General features: G+C 40.1%; 1 protein-coding gene across 2 annotated transcripts; it reads left to right on the plus strand.

The window, feature by feature from the left end:
* The first annotated feature begins 606 nt into the window (after positions 1-606).
* pih1d1 (PIH1 domain containing 1) lies at positions 607-19,220 on the plus strand. Of its 2 annotated transcripts, none has more exons than XM_084926994.1 (11): positions 607-683; positions 3,479-3,569; positions 5,892-5,949; positions 6,080-6,268; positions 8,846-8,907; positions 9,063-9,144; positions 10,387-10,483; positions 10,703-10,729; positions 10,809-10,896; positions 11,524-11,667; positions 19,109-19,220. In XM_084926994.1, the coding sequence occupies exons 2-11, from the start codon at positions 3,489-3,491 to the stop codon at positions 19,142-19,144; spliced, it is 864 nt and encodes a 287-aa protein (XP_084783120.1). In that variant the 5' UTR covers positions 607-683; positions 3,479-3,488; the 3' UTR covers positions 19,145-19,220. The 2 variants fall into 2 exon arrangements, with proteins under 2 accessions (XP_084783120.1, XP_084783121.1); XM_084926995.1 differs by lacking the exon at positions 607-683 and adding an exon at positions 696-784.
* Positions 19,221-20,994: the final 1,774 nt, after the last annotated feature.

The following is a 20,994-nucleotide window of genomic DNA, read 5'->3' on the forward strand; positions in this document are numbered from 1 at the left end:
GAAACATAGCACAAACGTTTGACATCAATTTTGTTTGATTTGGGTGATGTGGGTGGTCGATCTTTTGACCTTTACATTTTCATTAATATCTTTAAAACAGAAGCAGCACAAACGACAATTTTAGCAGCACAAACCAGCACAAACGTAGCACAGTTGATTGACACCAGTTTTGTTTGATTTAATTAACATGGGGGGGCCGGTTAGACCTCTGATGACCTCTAGAAATTTTTATTAACATCTTTAAAATGAAAGCGGCACAAACGAAAATCTTTGCAGCACAAACCAGCACAAACGTAGCACAAACGTTTGATACCACTTTTGTTAGATTTGAAGAAGGTGGGGGGCAACTTCACTCACATAAAGCAAATATAGTGGCTGGTGAGTGCATACGATTAGTTTGCCATATATTTTGTGCTGGAACAGTGAAAATAATACAGCAAATATTTATGATAAATGGCTGAATTACGACCTCTCTACCTTAGAAATGTCTCAATTTACATAGTAGCAGCAAGGCTATGTTAACAAATGAATCGCTTCAGCCCATTTGTAGGAAGTCGTTTTCGGTCAGTTCAGTTTATGGATGATTTTATTCTGAAATTTCTGGTTCGGAAGTTGTCATTGGAACGCTGTGACGTCTAACAACTGCGCGACATCTAATAGCGATTACTGGTACGAGAAACAAGGTAAACAGACATTTATTTACGCACCTTGTAAACATAATAAATTGCATAACAGAAGTGAAAATGACAGGAAACGGAAAGCTAAAAGGAGAGGTTTTCGGCTGGTAAGCTAGTAAACTAAGGCTAAGCTAACGTGTTTATACGGGTAGCAACATGGACAAACATGTGCATAAACAAGTAGTTACGATCTAGCCAGTAGTTTTATATTGCGCTTTGGGAACATGAAAGAGTTCATATTCGCCAGTTTGGCTGTACACCTAATAGTGTCAGTTTTGCTACTAATATTATTATTGTGTTCACTTTAATTCTCTGATGTGAACGCAGTAGAAATGACAGCATTGCTAATGTTTAAGCGTCCCACTTTATAAAACCTCATCCATTTAGTGAAACTGAACTTTATTTAAGTCATATGCACGGTTTTGCGCAAGCCTGTTGAAGAAAAGCAATTACAACTTTTAGCACTTAACCAAGTTACCTGTGATGGGTCTTGCCAGTAATGATGGGAGGGTTTGTTTTTGTCAAATATTACATTCAGTGGCAGCTGCAGTTAGTCCATTGATAGTTAAGAAATGGTATTCTGTTATCACAAAACAGCAAAAAGTGGCAGCATTTTTCCATTTTTGAAAGTGTGTGTGACAGACAATATATTGCTACCATAAGGATATGAAAAGCAGTGTTATACTTTGGCGTGCTGCCTAGTTATATTCATGGCCACCCTAATACATGCTCATCTGATGTTTTATTTGGTATAAATTGCTAACATTCTGGAGACATTCTTCAAAGATTTTGCTACATCCAAATAAAATTGAATTGAATTGAACACATTGGCATAATATACTTGTAAATGCACCATGGGGGGCTGTGTTTCCAGTGTACCGGAAACAGAATTCCGGTACACTGTGTATATTACTGTATTGAGAACAAAGCTCTTGAATCTTGAATAACATCATGCAATGCTTTTTCACACAGGGCCAGGGAGGTATGAATAGCTTTTTGACCTTAATAAATAAAAATTATCATTTAAAAACTGATTTTAGTGTTTACTCTGTTAATCTGTATAATATTAAAAATTACTATGATGATCTAAAACCTTTAGGTGTGACATATGCAAAAAGCTAAGCCAAATACTTTTTCACAGCACTGTGTATGGGTCAGATCAGAGGTGTAGCGCTACTTGTTTAAATAGGAGACTTCATTGGTCATGCACGTGTCCATGTGCACAAGCACCTTTGTCTTGTAGCTTTTACCACATTCAACTCTAACTGAGCAAAAGTGATCAGCTGTCAGACTGAGTGTAATAACATGAAATCATCTCTCTGGCCATCTTCATCAGTTCTTACATGCTGCGTGCAGCTCTCTCCTTCCTGGATGTCTTCTCTCTCTTTTTCATTGTTTCCTGTGGGATTGATGCCTGCTCTCTTTCGCCCAGGCCTGATTTAGACTTCAGTGGGCAATCTTTGTCAAGCCTATAATGTAACTTATATAAATGGCCAATGGCATCCCTGGTATTTATGCTCGACTGTGGTGCATTATGCGTTAATGGCTGTGTGGTCATGACCTGATGTTTTATACGTGATGCCAGCCAATAAAGACCAATAAAATGCTGATAATTCTTTTGCTCTTTGGTGCTCACTCTTGGTTGTGGTATGTTTTTTTCAGGGGCAAGCATATTTGTTTCTTTTTTTTATCCTTCACGTTCATTCTGATAGTTTCATCTTCTGTGAATTCAGTGCTTGTGTTTCTCTGGTGTAGATCTGCTACCTATGTTGTTCTTAATGTGTGATCTGTGGTACCAGGGTAGGACACTACCATACATTTTCGGTATATAGTGTATCTTTTCTGCATGAAAATTTATACCTTGCACATGACACATAATTATGCCCATGAACTGATCCATTAGTGAAATTATTTTTTTAAATTCAATTTTATTTATGTATTTATTTATACAGCGCCAAATTATGAGAACAGTTGCCTCAAGGCGCTTTATTTTGTAAGGTAGGCCCTACAATAATACATACATGAGAAAAACTTAACAGTCATACAAACCCCTATGAGCAAGCGCTTTGGCTACAGTGGGAAAGAAAAACTCATACAATCATTATCTTGTGAATGCAGTAGCTCCATGCAGGGGCATGCACCGATTAGTACAATGTTTTTTCACCCTTGAGCTCTAAAAGGCTGATGGAGTAGTTTGTGAATGCCATAACTTTCAAACTGACACCATAGATGCATCTACTAAAAATCTCAGACTAGTTTGAACCTCGGTAACCTTGACCTCAAGGTCAGAGGTCAACATCTACTGAAAGGAGATGCACCTGCTATTGCTATTCAGAGGTGGCAGAAACTAGTATTTTGTGCATTATTAAACGTTTTAACACGCTTTGGTGACGTGATTGTGCAGCACTTTACTGATGGCTATCAAAAGCGTCTGGTTGAGGAGCAACTTGCTAAGAGACACTGAACCAAGTATTAGTGGGGATATGTAGATATTTGAGGTTGTATTCACATTTTACATTACACATCCAAAAAAACAGTTAAGGATTAAAAAGCCCAAATTACCAAGACCTTCATGGGGCTGAATGTCCTCTGATGATGAAGATGATGAGTGTGCATAAATTTCTGACCACAGCTTTACGCTTCTGCCTGTAAATCTGCCTCTTGAAACTGGTTGTTTTGGACTTGTGGTTGTCAGTGTTTTGTAAAGTTTATGGGAATAGCTGCAAGTATGAGCAAATTTAGTACTAATGTTATTATTAGAAATGAGTCAATTAAACAATTGATTTCTTATATGATTGTAGGAGTTGCTGAATGATGACGGACTCGTCGCTTCTTAACTCTGAGCTGGACTTACAGCAACAGGAAGAGTTGTATCAGCAACTACTGTTACAGGTAAGTTTGCTTTTATGTTAACTGTGATCACATGGTAACGCATTTACAGTGGAACTCCGACTTACGAAATTAATTAGTTCCCGAGGGTCTTTCGTAAGTCGAAAATTTTCGTAAGTCGAAGCACCCATCGCGCCTTTTGAGTGAACGATAGGCTATAGGCTAATTGCTAACTGCAACAACAATACGTCGTTCAAGTGGAACGAAATGCAAGTACCAAAGCCAAGGGGGTTGGCACATGATTCGGAACGCATTGTGGGCATTGTAGGCATTCTGGGCTCAGCCAATCAGAGCCAGCGGATTTCGTTACGCAGGCATTTTGCCGTAACACGGGCAGAAATATTGCCGTTAAGTGCCTTCGTAACTTGAATTTTTCACTAAACGGGGTATTCGTAAGTCGGGGTTCCACTGTATTTGGCAAGTGGTCGGCAGTTCGATCCTAGCTGGAGACAGAAATCCCCACAGGGTGTTAAATAGTAAAACACAATAAAGGAACAAAGGTGAATTGTTTTGAGGTAAAGCTGGCCCTCTGACTTAGTCGTGCTACATGAGAAACAAAAATCTGACAAAATGTTACATTTGGTTATAGAGGAAAATTTGTTTCATATGTGTGGGTGAAATGCAATGGAAGCATTTGCAGTAACTGCTAGTCAGCCCTGAAAGACTCATTTTAATTTTTTTCCCATCAGCCTCTCGTCAAAGATGAGTTACAGACTGAGATGTGTTGTCTTGCTGCATCAGCCAAACTCTGTTGTTTACAAACAGATGTTCTGTTATTTTCTTGTGATATGCTGCTATCATTCACAGCTCTTTGTTTCACAATGATAATGCAGCTGCACCATTATCAGCTCACTATTATGACTCATATACGAGATAAATATGGAATGTGTTTTCTGTTTTTCATTGCCAACAAAAAAGCGGTTCAGCGTTGGTCTCATCTGTCCCTAAAACTCTGTTTTCATAGTAGGACTGACTGACTATGTCAAAAATCCTAATCACAATTGTGTTTTCACTACTGAGATTAAAGTTATATTTATTAAACTTAAAGCACTCATGTTAAGCGGTGGGTTTCTTGAACAGTAAATATAGGGTACTGTACAGAAGTCTTGAGCAACCCCGTGTTTCTTAATATTTTGATAGAAAAATAGGAAACTGTATAAACATTGAAAGATTCCTGCCTTCATCAGTTCTTACATGCTGCATACAGCTCTCTCCTCTCTGGATGTCTTCTCTCTCTTTTTCATTGTTTCCTCTGATTTAGACTTCAGTGGGCAATCTTTGTCAAGTCTATAATATAACCTAGATAAATGGGCCAATGGTGTCCCAGGTATTTATGCTTGTGCCAGCCGATAAAGACCAATAATATGCTGATAGTTCTCTCCCTCCTTGGTGCTCACTCTTGGTTGTGGTATGTCTTTTTCATCTATTTCCAGATTTTGTTCATCCTTCATATTCATTCTGATAGTTTCATCTTCTGTGAATTCAGTCTTGAATCAACTTGAATCTTTACTGAAGCTCAGTATTTGAAACAGAGTCCAAGCTCACTGCTGTAATAAATCATAATTAATATAATAATAAATATAATATTGGCCATATTGGCAACCTGAGCAGCACGACAGAGGCTAGATCGTCCCATTTCACAAGCCTCGCACTTCCGCCCTCCTCGCTCTTCGGAGTACCCGGCCCACCTAGACCACAAAGCCCGGGTCCTACGAAGTGTGCATATCATGCGGACCAATCGCATGATATGCACAAGTCACTTTGCAGGCCCACATGGGGTTTTGAGACAGATATCACCCTCCAGCCTTCCGCAGATCCAGAAAATGTACAGTGCATTCAAGTCCCAGTGGGAAAACTGGGACATCTGGGTTTCCTCTGTATTTTCTTCTCCAAATAAAGCAGGTGTTTCTTTTTCTAAATAAACAGAAGAGCTCGTCACTGCTCGAGTAGAAAGCACAGACATTGTTGGCATATATGCATTCCAGATGATGACCACACGTCATGTAGAACCATCTGCAGCTAAAATCAAAAGTCATAGCTGTGCTGAATATTGAGAAGTTCATATAAACTTTAAGATAGACATGCGAACAGAAGCCTACCCATAAACAGAGGTGGCCTGTGACATTTAAAGTGCACTCAGAAAACTTGCATTGTTTATATTGTCCTCTGTTCGATCTTGGGAAAATAAATTTGTACAGAGAATGTTATTGAAAAATCTCCATACACAAAAACTGTGAGAATCACAGATGACATTTGATGTTACAGGTGTTTTTTCTTTGCTGTGAGTTTGCCAAACAATAAATAATATGTGTAATATTTGTTTAGACCCTTGGACAGATCAACAGTGAAAGTCCAGACTCCAAAGTAATCCGACCAGAGCCTGGTGAGCTATGTCACAGATAGATAGTATATACAATCTTTACATTTTGGAACAATACTCTAAGTTTGCTCATTAATACAAAAATTTCTTTTTGTGTGTTTTTCCCTTTGCCTTTCCTGTCCCACCGTGTCAGGCATGTGTGTGAAGACTTTCTCAGAGTCAAACAAGGAGAAGGTATTTATAAACGTCTGTCAGTCGAACTCAGTCCCGCCTCCTCCAGAACTCTCCAGAGAGAAGCTTGTGGAGCTGCTCCAATCAGACGATCCTAGCGGCTTTCGAGTTCCCATGAGTCTTGGCGAGCCACACACAGAAATAGACAACAGTACGTAACCGCCAAACATGTGATTTTTTTTTATCAAGCAGACATCTGAACAGGGCTCGCAAAATCACTAGCCCGACGTCCCGGGGCTAGCGATTTTTCCAGTCGGGCTACCAAAATCTATCTCTGCCCTGCCCGTCGGCCTATCGTAGGAAGAAAAAATATATGTCAATGCTTTTGCATTCTTTCGAAAATGTAGCTGGGTAATTATGTCATTGGCATCGGTGCGCCACTGTCAACATGTGACATATTGAAATCGCGTTTGAATTTGCGCTTGTTTTTTGCTTTCACTTTGCAATCGCGCAAACTGTGTATAGAGAGCGACAGCACTGATTGGTGAGTGACGATAATTTGCGCACCAATTCCTCTGACATCGTCTTATCAATCGTTAGCTTACTATGCAAACATGACAAGTGAAATCTCCCGCAGCTTAAACATGTGAGAGGTTGATCGCGCAGAGAATCGCTGAGCGTTATGTGAGTGCCTGTGTAAAAGCAGCAGGACATATATTTTAGTTCTGCTGAGCCAAATAAGACAGGTCAGGGTGAAGAAGTGACAGCCAAAGAAAAGCTTACCACAAAAAGGAAAAGTTATGACAAATCAGACTATAAGGCAAAAAGAAAGTGCAGCTTTATGGTTTCATGGACAAAAGAATTTCTGGGGTGCACATAAGTGGTCCGCAGGTGCGCATTCGCTGTCAAAATAAAAAACGCGCACAAGATAAGAAGTTGCAACGCGTGTTTGCGTACATAAGATTTTCTGGAGGAGGACAGACATTTGTTTAGAACTCTTAAAGATGTCGAAGAAGCTCCTTTAAGCAATTACTGTGATGTTCCTCCACCTCCAAAGAAATGTCAGAAGGAGTCCGAACCACAAAAGAAGCGCGTATTCTCGGAAAAGTGGTTGCAGGAGGTGAGCTGGCTTCAAACAAATGATGAACGCACAGGGATGTGGTGCGGAATGTGCCGTGAAAATCCCACTCTAGCGGACAAAAACACTGCCTTTTATATGGACGCAAACGCGCGCTGCAACTTCTTATCTGGTGCGCGTCTTTTATTTTGACAGTGAATGCACACATGCGGACCACTTATGTGCACCCGTGTAAATAACATAATGTTCTGCCGGGTGTGTTGTTGGTTTTCCCTCGATTTCTGAGTCGACAAGCGCCTTTGTTACTGGGACCAGTAATTTTAAGAAAGGCCCCCATTAGAACCATGAGAAATGCAAGAAATGCATTATTGCTCAGTCTGCAATATCTTTCCCAGAACAAACACCAATTGCAAATAACATACTAAAAATAAACCTGAAAATCAGTTTAGAACAGCTACTATGTTGCAAAGAGTGAACTACCACTGGCACAATGTAGCAGTCTTTGCAAACTTCAAAAAGCAAATGGCCTCGATCTTGGTTCCACTTGCCTCTTACCTGTGACTCCAGTGGAAAATTCAAATTCAGGATCTGACACAGACTGATTCATGTCCTACACAGTTCTTACAAGTTCATAGAAATGTCTGTTCAATTAGAACCAAGTATTTGAGTTGATGATTGTAATTTTTATACAATGTTGTAATTTGTGTTTAAACAATTTTTTGATTAATGTTTTGTTTCCGTTATAATATTATACATTAAAGTATAATATTATAACGGAAACAAAACAGGAAACAAAACATCGATCAAAAAATTGCTCTCTTTTTTATTCGGGCTACTTAAATTTATTTTGGGCTACCAAAAACTGAAGAGTCCCTGCCCGAAGGGCTACCAGGGATTTTGAAATTTTGCGAGCCCTGCTGAAAGTTTTTCACCCCGCCTCACACATTAGGTTCAGTAACATGTTGTGACAAGAGTTTGAAAAGGTTGAGAGCTGGTTTATTTGCCACCCAGTATGTTAAAGACAAAACACCAGGTTGCTGCTTCTTATCTAAACAGATTTGGGTTGTTTGGAGCTGTGCTCTGAGCTCTGCATGCCTTCCTTTGCTGCGTCCGTGAACTACTATGTAGTCTTCCTCTTTGCCCAGTATATCCAATAGCCCTCCTCTGCACATGTCAGTCTTACCTCAAACTGCTTAACCTGAGCTGTTGGTCACTTCTATGTTCCAGCACAGATGGGCACATTTGCAGGATCATAAGTTACATTTTAGTCCACTGCCTGGATTTATTAAAATTGTCTTTATTTGGGGAGTTCCTGACTGAGGCTTCCTTTGTTAAAATCACCAAGAACAGTAACTAAGAAGTCTGCGATTCTTTGGCAAGTGAGCACTGAGCCTGGTGTATGTTGCCCTACGATGGTGTACACACACCGACCAGAATGAATGACGGTTAATGGTTAATTTAAAGGTTAATGAAACAGTGTTTCTGAATAACGATAACATTGTAACACTGTACTGTACGTGTTGTTTACCTCATCTCTCAGTTGTGTATTTTAATGCTGTGACTGACTGGTCTAAGGTCTACACAACATCAGTCTGTATAAGTAGTAGTTTATTTATTCATCGTCTTTCCTGATTCAATTTGCCGACAGGATGGAAGCGTTTCAGCTTCCTGTGTTGTGGTGAAAATATAATGTTTCTTTGTCTGTTTCAGGCTCTCAGGGTTGCACAGCTTATGACGTTGTCATTAACCAGGACTTCTTCCAGAGGTGTCAGGTGTGTTCATGTGCATGTGGTTGTTTTCCTTTTGCAATCAAAAAGGAATTTTTTATCTTATATTCCTTTGAATCCTCCTCATTGCACTGACCTTCATTAACTTTCTTAATTTATAAACTCTGCATAAAAAGTGTTGTATGATTTTTGTCTTGCAGAAGGATCCCTTATTCCAGCAGTTTGTTATCCTCGTGTCTGTAGAGGGTTTAGAAAACAAATACAATCTGGAGCTGAGTAGAGGTTAGTGTGTTTGTGTGCGTCTGTGTTAATAATTCTTGTTCTGGACGTACTCCGCACTTGTTGTTAGGGGTGGGTTTCGATGATCGAGTTTCCAATTAAAATCGATTCTAGCTTGAATAACGCCATATTATCAGATTCATTAATATCCTGAATTGAATTTTAAATATAAATTTATTTTGCCCGAAACACCAGAATCTCAGGTTAAACCTCACAAAATTTCAACAACCACTAAACAGCTAAAACAGCAAACCAGAGCATGTAAACGGATTCTGCACAAAGACGTAAACACAAAGCGCGGACCGCCGACGCATCAGAATCAGTGAGATGTCGCCTTTCTCACCTGACGACACGAACACGGACACGGTCGGGCTGAAAGCCGACAGCTCGCTGATGTTGATGTTTCGGGGGGTCCATGCTGTGTGTTTACGTCCTTTTTGCGTTCGATTCTGAAGCTGCAGGTTTTATCTCTCCAAACAATATTGACTGAACCAGCAGCAAAAGAAGATCCAAACTAAACTTCACATTTCGCTTCACACAAACATCGTCGTGAATTCACTCTGACTTTTGCTGTTTTGCTTCCACCACGATAAAATCACACTTCATGCACAGCTCTCTCTCTCTCTCTCTCTCTCATGAACAGTTTCCCATCTTAAAATCTGTTTTCTGCATTATTCGCTTGCTTATTACCCACCAGTCGACCGTTGTTCACAGCGCTGTCGGCCGCTGTGTTTTTTACTTACTTCTGACAAGAAAGCCTCATTTCTGCTGTTTAATCAGCTACTAAATAGATTTAAACTTTTAAAAATTATGCAAAGTTGCAAAATGCTTAACTGTGTCTCTAATAAAACCTCTGTAACTTTGCTCTGCTTCACTTCAGCAGCATCAGGTAATGTTCACATGCTGATTCATGGTTTTCTTCTGTTTTTGATCTACTGCAGAATATTTTTAAGGTTATCTGCTATAAAATCCCAGGCCAGGAAAATCGCCTTCACGTTTTTCTGTGTTTTATCCTCAGTTACTTTGACACAAAGGCATCTGCTGTGATGCTCACACCTTTGATAAAGTCTCACAAGTTTCAGCTTTCTTTTTATAGATATGCATGATAAGAATTATAATATTTCTGACTGTCTGAGGCAAAATTTCCACGATTGGAATCGAATCAGGACCTTGTGAATGGGAATCAAATCGATTCTAGAAATCAGTGACGATACCCAGCCCTACTTGTTGTGTGTGTTTTTGCAGAGTGGAAGGTCCTGAAAAACAGAAAGTTTTTGGGTTCTGTCAGTGAGCAGAATATCCGCACAAAGAGCAGGCCGGTCATTGAAGAGCTGCAGCCTCCGTATGTACCCCCGCTGTGCTCAACAGAAAACACACTGACACACATTTGTATGTTTTATTGCACTTGGCTTACTCAATAAAGATGCACACCAATTTTCATCACTGCTGTAGTTTATTATTTGCAGGAATTGCGGTTTCAGCTTTCAGCACTCACAGGAATCTGTTTCTGTATAATTTGTAACACGTGTTGAAATTTCTTTGGCTTTCTTTCATCCTGCAGGGAGAAGTCACCCGCAACCACTAAGAGGTGAACCTTTGTTCATTGTCCTGTTTGTCTCATTTTCCATGAAAAGCAACGTGATCTGACACGTCAACCCTTTCCTCAGTTTGCCCAGACCAGAGTTCACGCTGATTGTTGAGCCTCCTGCTGGTGAACCAGAGTATCTGATTGCAGAGATAAAGCTTCCCGGAGTGGTGAGATATTAAACAAAGACAAATAATTAACCACACATTTATTTCAGTCCTCTCTGCCTACCTGTTTCTTTCAGGGTAGACGTCATCCTCAAATACAGGCTGGTTTATTTTAGCTTTACTTTGCTGTTAGGGAAAATAAGATGAGATTAAAAATGTTTTGAAGGTCATTTTTTGTTGTTGCTGTCACAGAGCTGAGGTGTCTTAGCAAGGCACTGGTGTGTGTATATATATCTAAGTGTAAGGGTTTGCGTTTACCTTGAGCTTTACCCCAGCCTAGAGAAAACATAGAGAAGGAGCAGTACGTCTGTCCAAAACAGACTGATGTATTTGTCTTTGAATATATCAGAAACAAGAAACAACCTGAGTGGTTAACTTACACTTCAGTGTGGAAACCACTCTCCATTTAACAAAGTCCAGCATAAAGTTAAAAATATAATAATAATCTTGTTGTTTAAATATTTACACCAAGCTTACAATAGTCACATGTACCTGATGGCCTCTGTGCCAGTTGGCTAAAATTTAAAAGTTGCTTTCTTAGTTATTCTTGCTCAAAACCATCTTAAAAGTAGAGATCGACAGCTCTGCTCCTACACACGATGATATGATATGTTGATGTCTCCTGCACAGGGGTCGTCTCGCTCTCTGGTTCTGGATGTGGGGGAGGATCGACTGGTGTTAACAGCTCGGCCCTCGCTCTTCCATCTTGACATCTTCCACCCCTTCCTGGTTGACCAGGAGAACAGCGTGGCACAGTACAACAGCAGCACACAGGTACAGAAAATATACACCCTGTTCTTGGACCCTGTCACATACAGGATTGTGTTCAATGCCCGTTGTTGTTTTTGGGATTTATACACGTGCTTCTTACCAAGCAGTGCCACCAGCAACAGCAAGCTTGCTGAGGTCAGCATCACTTTAAGTGTAGCTATGTTTCTGGAAACTGCGGTGTTGGACTAAATGTGCTCTGAGGTCATTTTGGCACCGTCAAGTAGGCTCCGGTTGGCAGGTTTTGAATGGCTGTAAAACCTTTTAACCCATCATGCACATCCTTTCACTCTGGAGAGAAAACAGAGCAGATGAAGAATATTCAAACGGGCACAAGAAGAACGTGCAAGCTTCAGACTACAAGCTGTGCCATGTCATGCCGACTGCAATAACACCAGTTTAAATATTAATGTGCTATAGAAATGTTATACAGCAATATCATTGCTATTGCAACACAATACGTTCACATTCCTTAGTGCATGCAGCAAGCAAGAGCAGTGTGTCAGCCTCAGAAACTTGAAACAAAAGCACACTGTGTGGGCCTTATTCCAGGAAGCTGGTTGGTTAGTTTGTTTAACCTTCACATTAGGGAAACTCTGGTTTTCTGTTCTGGAAAGAGAGTAAACTCATCTTACCGGGGTAAGAGAGTGAGCAGGTTCAGTTCAAGAGCAAGTTGATCTGTAAAAGTTTATGTTTTTACAGTCACTGAAATCCCAGTCAGATGTTAATTTGTAACTTTGTGTCCTTAACACGAGCACTTTAATAGTTGTTCAGTCCTTGAACTATAAGAAGACAGCACAGATTTAATATCGTCTCAGAAAAAGATCTCTGCTCTGCATCTTTGTTACTCTGAGACTCTGTGGACAGTGATGATGTCCACAAATAGTCTAGACTATTAAAATCGTTGATGACTAATTTAATAGTCGACGTGTCGTTTGAAGCTTTGTAAGATCCCAAAAGACGCAGGAATAAGTAGTAGGATTTAAGAGTGTAATAACGGACTGAAACAGAAGATGGCAGCACTGCACGTACAAGGATGCCAGCTGCCGTTAAACCCCGAAGAAGAAGAAACTGTGTCCGGTATTGTAGTTGTGTCCAAATTTAGGGGCCGCATCCTTCGGAGGCCGCATTTGTAGGCCGATTACTTTACAGTGTCGCAATGAAGGCTGTCCAAATTCGAAGACTCCTCCAAATGCGGCCTTCATTTCCCTGGATTTGAAGGATGGGTCGGGTGTATCCTTTGTGGCCCAACCTATCCCAGAATTCATAGCGCGGCCCAGCCAGTTCCAGTTTCCAACAATGGTAGCAGCTATTTATTTTAATATTACTCTGATTACTCTTTCTCAGTCACAAAATGAACTTTTAAGATATTTTCAGGTGAGAATGTAGCTGTGTAAACTCCAAATATTTGCTCAGTTTATCAAGATATCACATATTTGCAAAAGTGCTCCGACGTTTTCGGACACGTCTGTTACCCACCAGCTCGTAGCTGGCCGGGGTTTGAGGCTTACTAGAACTGGCGAGAACAACGAACTCCCTGCACATCGTTTTCGCTACTCAGGTTAAACATGATATATAAGTCACTTTGATAACTTAAAAATGTTATTATTTGGCTTTTTTCAGTGTTTTATTTGTTCCGGAGTGAATCAGTTTGGCTGAGATTAAAGTTATAGTTTTTACACAGCTGAATAAACGTCAAGCAGACAAATGATTATCAGAAGTGTGAGATGGTAGCGAAATTACTCCAGTGTCCCGTTATATTTTAGATAGAAAGGAGCAGACGGCTGATTTTATTAAACTCCACCGAAACAATCTGCAAAATTTATTAAAAGTTTAATAAACTATCATCTTGTCTTTATTTTTAGTTAGCACTTACCTTAAACACTTAAAGCTGTAAGCTAATGATAGTTATATAAGAGCAGATGCTGCTGGTGCAATAAGCTGTACGTCCAATGGATGATGATCTGATTAGTCGACTAATCGCAAAAATAATCGGTGACTAGTCGACTATCAAAATAATCGTTTGTGGCAGCCCTAGTCCACAGAGACTGTCAGTTTCCCCTTTATAATATGCTACACACTGATCAGTGATCAATCATTAGATGTATAAGTGATCACACTGATGGAAAAATATGGCGTTGTTTTAGTGCCTCTATTCTGAGCACACGTAAAAAAAAATGTGTGTTGAGGAGAAAATAATTTTGAACAAACAAATTAATTTCTGCATACAAGAAATGTATTTCAGTGTTTGCTAGTATCCACACACACACAATAGCAGCCCTTCTCGCTCAGTTGTTGGCATTTGCTCTTGCTCAGATCTCTGCGGACCTGCTCTCAGTGTGTCGTTCGCGCTCACAACATTTCTGCTTCATGTGCGCTCAACTCTTTCTGTACACCGTTATAAGTGTGTCACAAAACCAACCAATCACAGACTTGGATGCAAAAAAATCTAACTGGCTGTTTTGGTCTCCAATCAGCTTGCTAGCTACTGTAGCCAAACCCAGGTAAATATCCCAGAATGCATTTCTTCCAAACCTCAAATGAGGCAGTGGCGGAGGAACGCAGAGTGGCGGAGTTTAAAATATTACTCTTTCTGGATCACAAAATAAACTTTTAACATACAGTGGCTTGCAAAAGTATTTTGCTCCCTTGAACTTTCCCACATTTTGTCACATTACAGCCACAAACATGAATCAATTTTATTGGAATTCCACGTGAAAGACCAACACAAAGTGGTGCACACGTGAGAAGTGGAACGAAAATCAGACATGATTCCAAACATTTTTTACAAATAAATAACTGCAAAGTGGGGTGTGCGTAATTATTCAGCCCCCTGAGTCAATACTTTGTAGAACCACCTTTTGCTGCAGTTACAGCTGCCAGTCTTTTAGGGTCTGTCTCTACCAGCTTTGCACATCTACAGACTGAAATCTTTGCCCATTCTTCTTTGCAAAACAGCTCCAGCTCAGTCAGATTAGATGGACAGCGTTTGTGAACAGCTGTTTTCAGATCTTGCCACAGATTCTCGATTGGATTCAAGGCTCGCAAAATTTCAAAATCTCTGGTAGCCCTTCGGGCAGGCATTCTTCAGTTTTTGGTAGCCCAAAATAAATTTAAGTAGCCCGAATAAAAAAGAAATCAATTTTTTTATGTTTTGTTTCCGTTACAATATTATACATTAAAGTATAATATTGCAACAGAAACAAAAATTAATCAAAAAAATTGTTAAAATGCAAATCACAACAACTGTATAAAAATTACAACCATCAACTCAAATACTTGGTTCAAATTGAACAGAAATTTCTATGAAGAATTTCTTGTAAGAACTGTGTAGAACATGAATCAGTCTGTGTCAGATCCTGAATCTGAAATTTCCAATGAAGTCACAGGTAAGAGGCAAGTGGAACCAAGATCTAGGCCATTTGCTTTTTGAAGTTTGCAAAGACTGCTAAATTTTGCCAATGCTAGTTCACTCTTTGCAATATAGCACGCTGTTCTAAACAGCTTTTTCAGGAGTTCTTGTTGTGCTTGATTTATTTTTAGTATGTTTTTTTGCAATTGCTGTTTGTTCTGGGAAAGATACTGCAGACTGGGCAATAATGCATTTCTTGCATTTCTCATGGGTTCTGATGGGGTCTTTCTTAAAATTACTGGTCCCAGTAACAAAGGCGCTTGTCGACTCAGAAATCAAATGAAACTCACAACACGCCTGGCAGAACATCATGTTATTTAGCTTGTCATATTCCAGCCACAGAAATTCTTTTGTCCATGAAACCAAAAAAGCTGCGCTTTCTTTTGGCCTCATAGTCTGATTTGTCATAACTTTTCCGTTTTGTGGTAGGCTTTTCTTTGGCTGCCCCTTCTTCACCCTGACCTGTCTTATTTGGCTGAGCAGAACTAAAATACCAGCGTAAATCCTGCTGCTTTTACACACGTACTTACATAACGGTCAGCGATTCTTTGCGCACTCAACCTCTCACATGTTTAAGCTTGCTGCGAGAGATTTCACTTGTCGCGTTTGAATAGTAAGCTAATGAGTGATAAGACGATGTCAGAGGAATTGGTGCGCAATTAATCGTCACTCACCAATCAGTGCTGCTGCTCTCTGCACACCGTTCGCGCAATTGCAAAATGAAAGTGAAAGCAAAAAACAAGCGCAAATTCAAACGCAATTTCAATATGTCACATATTGACAGTGGCTCATCGATGCCAATGACATAATTACTCAACTACATTGGCGAAAGAATGCAAAAGCATAGACATATATTTTCCTTCCTATGATAGCCCGACGGGCAGGGCTGAGTTAGATTTTGGTAGCCCGACTGGAAAAATCGCTAGCCCCGGGACGTCGGGCTAGCGATTTTGCGAGCCCTGGGATTTAGATCTGGACTTTGACTGGGCCATTCTCACACATGGATATGTTTTGTTTTAAACCATCCCATCGTTGCCCTGGCTTTATGTTTAGGGTCGTTGTCCTGCTGGAAGGTGAACCTCCGCCCCAGTCTCAAGTCTTTTGCAGACTCCGAGAGGTTTTCTTCCAAGACTGCCCTGTATTTGGCTCCATCCATCGTCCCATCAACTCTGACCAGCTTCCCTGTCCCTGCTGAAGAGAAGCCCCCCCAGAGCACGATGCTGCCACCACCATATTTGGCAGTGGGGATGGTGTGTTCAGAGTGATGTGCAGTGTTAGTTTTGGCCCAAAAGTTCCACTTTGGTCTCATCTGACCAGAGCAGCTTCTTCCACATGTTTGCTGTGTCCCCACATGGCTTGTGGCAAACTGCAAACGGGACTTCTTATGGTTTTCTGTTAACAATGGCTTTCTTCTTGCCACTCTTCCATAAAGGCCAACTTTGTGCAGTGCACGACTAATAGTTTTCCTATGGACAGATTCCCCCACCTGAGCTGTAGATCTCTGCAGCTCGTCCAGAGTCACCATGGGCCTCTTGGCTGCATTTCTGATCAGCGCTCTCCTTGTTCGGCCTGTGAGTTTAGGTGACTTTATCCCTGACCTGTCTGGTGTGTTCTTTGGACTTCATGGTGTTGTTGCTCCCAATGTTCTCTTAGACAACCTCTGAGGCCGTCACAGCTGTATTTGTACTGACATTAGATTACACACAGCTGCACTCTATTTAGTCATTAGCACTCATCAGGCAACGTCTATGGGCAACTAGCTGCACTCAGACCAAAGGGGGCTGAATAATTACGCACACCCCACTTTGCAGTTATTTATTTGTAAAAAATGTTTGGAATCATGTATGATTTTCGTTCCTCTTCTCACGTGTGCACCACTTTGTGTTGGTCTTTCACGTGGAATTCCAATAAAACTGATTCATGTTTGTGGCTGTAATGTGACAAAATGTGGGAAAGTTCAAGGGGGCCGAATACTTTTGCAAGCTACTGTATTTTCAGGCGAGAATGTTGCTGTGTAAACTTCAAATATCTGCCCGATTCATCAAGACATCACATATTTGCAAAAGTGCTCTAACGTTTTCCGAGATGCCTGTTACTCACCAGCTGACCGCACAGCTGGACTGGCCATCGGGCACACCCGGTAGGCCGATGGTGATTTTTTGTTTTTATGTTTATTTGTTTGTTTTTGTAACGGTATAAACAATGAAAGGTGGTGGATTAGCCAATTGGTCATGATTGACTCTGGGCTGGACCAAGTACAATACATCCGTATTGAGGTGAAGTGTTAAAACATTCTTTTAAATGCAGCTGCCCTGCATTTTTTCAGCTAAACGTGAAACGACTACAGAGCTCTGGGTATTCACAGAAACTCAGTAAAGCATCCCTGCTGTGGCTGTTAGAGAGCCAACATCTATCAGTGAAGACTGACATTAGATCAGATTAGAAATGCTTTAACTGTGGAGCATTAAAGCAAGGTTTGCTGTGAATGTCATTAATCATTTTTATCTAATAATTCAGAAATAATGAAACGAGGTTGATAAATATCATGGTCAGCCCTTCATTTACCTGTTGCCATGGTGAATCCTGATCTCATTGCTGGATGCTTTCTTTCCCTACTGATTAGGGCTGCCACAAACGATTATTTTGATAGTTGACTAGTCACCGATTAATTTTGCGATTAGTCGACTAATCAGATCATCATCCATTGGACGTAAAACTACAGCTTATTGCACCAGCAGCATCTGCTCTTATATAACTATCATTAGCTTACAGCTTTAAGTGTTTAAGGTATGTGCTAACTAAAAATAAAGACAAGATGATAGTTTATTAAATTTTAATGAAATTTGCAGATTGTTTAGGTGAAGTTTAATAAACTCAGCCGTCTGCTCCTTGATATCTAACATATAACGGGACACCGGAGTAAATTCTGGAGCATCTCACACTTCTGATAATCAGCTGTCTGCCTGACGTTTATTCAGCTGTGTAAAAACTATAACTTTGATCTCAGCCAAACCGATTTACTCGGGAAAAAATAAAATACTAAAAAAAGCCAAACAATAAAATATTTAAGTTATCTAAGTGACTTATATGTGTTTAACCTGAGTAGCGAAAGACGGAGGTGGGTTTGAAGCCGGGAGTCCGGTGTTCTCACGGCTCTAGCGAGCCTTGCCCCCGGCTAACTATCGAGCTAGTGGGTAACAGACGTCTCCGAAAACGTCGTCGCGCTTTTGAAAATATGTGGTGTCTTGATAAACTGAGCAGATATTTGAGGTTTACACAGCTACATTCTCGCCTGAAAATATGTTAAACGTTTATTTTGTGACCCAGAAAGAATAATAAGAGTAACATTAAAACTAACTAGCTGCCGCCATTGTTGTAAACTGAGCTGGGCTGCGCTATGAATTCTGGGACACAGCTTCTTCTTCTTCTTCGGGGTTTAACGGCAGCTGGCATCCTTGTACATGCAGTGCTGCCATCTTCTGTTTCAGTCCGTTATTACACTCTTAAATCCTACCACTTATTCCTGCGTCTTTTGTGATCTTACAAAGCTTCAAACGACGCGTCGACTATTAAATCAGTCGTCGACGATTTTGATAGTCGACGTAATCGTGACTAGTCGACTAATCGTGGCAGCCCTACTACTGATGTAGCAGTACTCAGGATAAACACTCGGATGTTTTGGAGTTTTCTGCTCGAGAACATCCGAGTTGCGAGTTGATCCGTTACAGTTTGTTGGACATGCTTTCTGGAATAAAAGGAGGAGATGCTAGCAGGTGCTGATGTACGACCCAAATCTGCAAGTGCCAAATGATGAACAGTCAAAATAAATCTGAAATAAGTATAAAAATGAGTGAATTAGCAGACTGCACAATGTGAGATGACGAGTAACAGTTCAGAATTCAAATGACGCAGCAGCCACAGGAACCACACCAGCAAAGAACAGCTTAACGTTGCAGCAAACATACACACACATAACTCACTCAAATTCAGTCTTTTAACCTGCTGTACGATGTGTTTCTGTTTTCTTTTCCCCAGATCCTCACAGTCACTATGCCCGTAGTGTCTTCATGAAACTGCAGAAGTCTTGTTCAGTTTGTGATGTTTTTTTTTTAAATAATACTGCAGCAATAAAAGTTTTATTCATAAAGTCGTTTAGTGTTGTTATTCCATTAATCCTCAGTTATCACAAGGATAATCTGGAGGGCTGGACGTCTGTAAAACCTGTTTTGAAAGTTTTCTCAGGCTATTGCCCCACAGTTCATGTTTATTTTTCTTTTCTAAAGCAGATGTTTCAGCAGTTGTTAGACCTGTCAGATTTAATGCTTTGACATTTTGAAATATTCACACACCATGTAGTAATTACAGGTAAGTTTCAGGTGTCGATGACATATGTTATAACAGGGAAATCGCTCAAAGGTGGAAAAGAAAATATTAATAACACTTCACATTTTGCTAATCCTGTAGCAAAGCCTCTAATCTCTGTGAAACTCCTGCTTAATAAGCACCTGTTGAGTGAAGCGAGGCAATGCCTCTTCACATTATTCTGGAGAACCAAATGTTTTTAGAAAAAGGACAAGAAACAAACATAGCAGCAAAAGGACTGCTGTTACCATAAACACATAAAACGCTCAGTAATAATTCATTATCTTGTTGGAGAAGATTTCTGACTGTAGAGAAGCCTGGAGTTACTTTAAAGTTACTTTAACCAACAGCAGCCAGTGCAGTAAATTACCTCCATGGTCCCTCAGGGCAGTGAAGATGTTGAAAGAGCAAGAAGTGATTTTGCAACTTTGACTGACTGTGGTTCCAGTGTGGCTCGATTTACCTGTCTGAACTGGTTTCCAGGCTTGGCTCCATTTGCTGCCAGCTGCTGGTTTTTTGTGTCTGGTGGGAAATTATTAGATATGTTTTCAAAACTTGGCAAGATTTCAGTTTTATCTGTGAAGCAATCTTGATGTTGGATAGGTGAAGATTCTGTAACTGAAAGCTCAGAGGCAATTTTGGCTGTAAAATTACAAAATACTTCTGATCTTTCAGAAACAATTTGGAATTTCCTAAACATTCATCTCTCAATCAGGAATTGTCCCGCACACATTTCCTCACCCACTCTGATCTGCTCAACAGCACCCTCCCCCTGTTTTCGTATCACTCTTATAACTCAGCAGTTTCAGAATCAGCTCATTCAACACAAACATTCACGTCTGTGTCCACACAAGCCGTTTAAAACAAGTAGGTCTCTGTAGTTTGTTTGTTTGTTGATTTGATTCGACTGCACTTCTTTTAAAGCAGTTTATCAGCACACAGTCGCCTTCAAATGAAAGAAAAAAACTAAATAGTAAAACTTGTATTTTTACATCTTTTTCTGCTGATACCAATTAATGACCATTAATACTACAAAGTAAATAAATGAAAGATGAACAAATCACATTTTTCTAGTATTTTACAAACAAATTTCTTACAATTTAAGCACAAACAGTCATGCAAGCAGACAGAAGGGGAGTTCACTTATCATCATCAAAGTGAACTGTATGTTGTAAATTGAGTTTTATATTCCCGGTATCCTGGGACTATCCATCCATCCATTTTCTTTTACTTAATGACTTCAATGCCACAAGGCAAGAAGCAGAATAGTGTTGATATAATGTTTCCTTACCATGCATGTGAGTGCATCACCAGAACAGGTGGCTTTGCTTGTTCATGTGTGTCCCAACTCCATACATCAGCAGACGACAGTTTGTCACTATTTATTTAACGTAAAGGTTTAAATTATTTTAATTGTTTCTTTTGTTGATTTTAGTCATCGTGAATGATCAAAAGCTGTCTCGGGTCTTGGGGAGGAAGTCGTAACATTAAAAACAGTTTTGATTTAGTTATTATTTCCAGTTTACTCCGGGATGGGGCTGGATATCTGGTGTCCTACA

Source organism: Perissodus microlepis, chromosome 4, assembly GCF_051167445.1.
Source record: "Perissodus microlepis isolate ML-2025 ecotype Zambia chromosome 4, ASM5116744v1, whole genome shotgun sequence".
Classification (NCBI taxonomy): Eukaryota; Metazoa; Chordata; class Actinopteri; order Cichliformes; family Cichlidae; genus Perissodus; species Perissodus microlepis.

Excerpts from the sequence above, each read along its gene's own strand:
- pih1d1 (XM_084926994.1), top strand. The coding sequence starts at position 3,489 with ATGATGACGGACTCGTCGCTTCTTAACTCTGAGCTGGACTTACAGCAA. Across the intron at positions 10,897-11,523 it reads AGATAAAGCTTCCCGGAGTG|GGGTCGTCTCGCTCTCTGGT; the intron begins GTGAGATATTAA and ends TCTCCTGCACAG. Across the intron at positions 11,668-19,108 it reads AGTACAACAGCAGCACACAG|ATCCTCACAGTCACTATGCC; the intron begins GTACAGAAAATA and ends TCTTTTCCCCAG.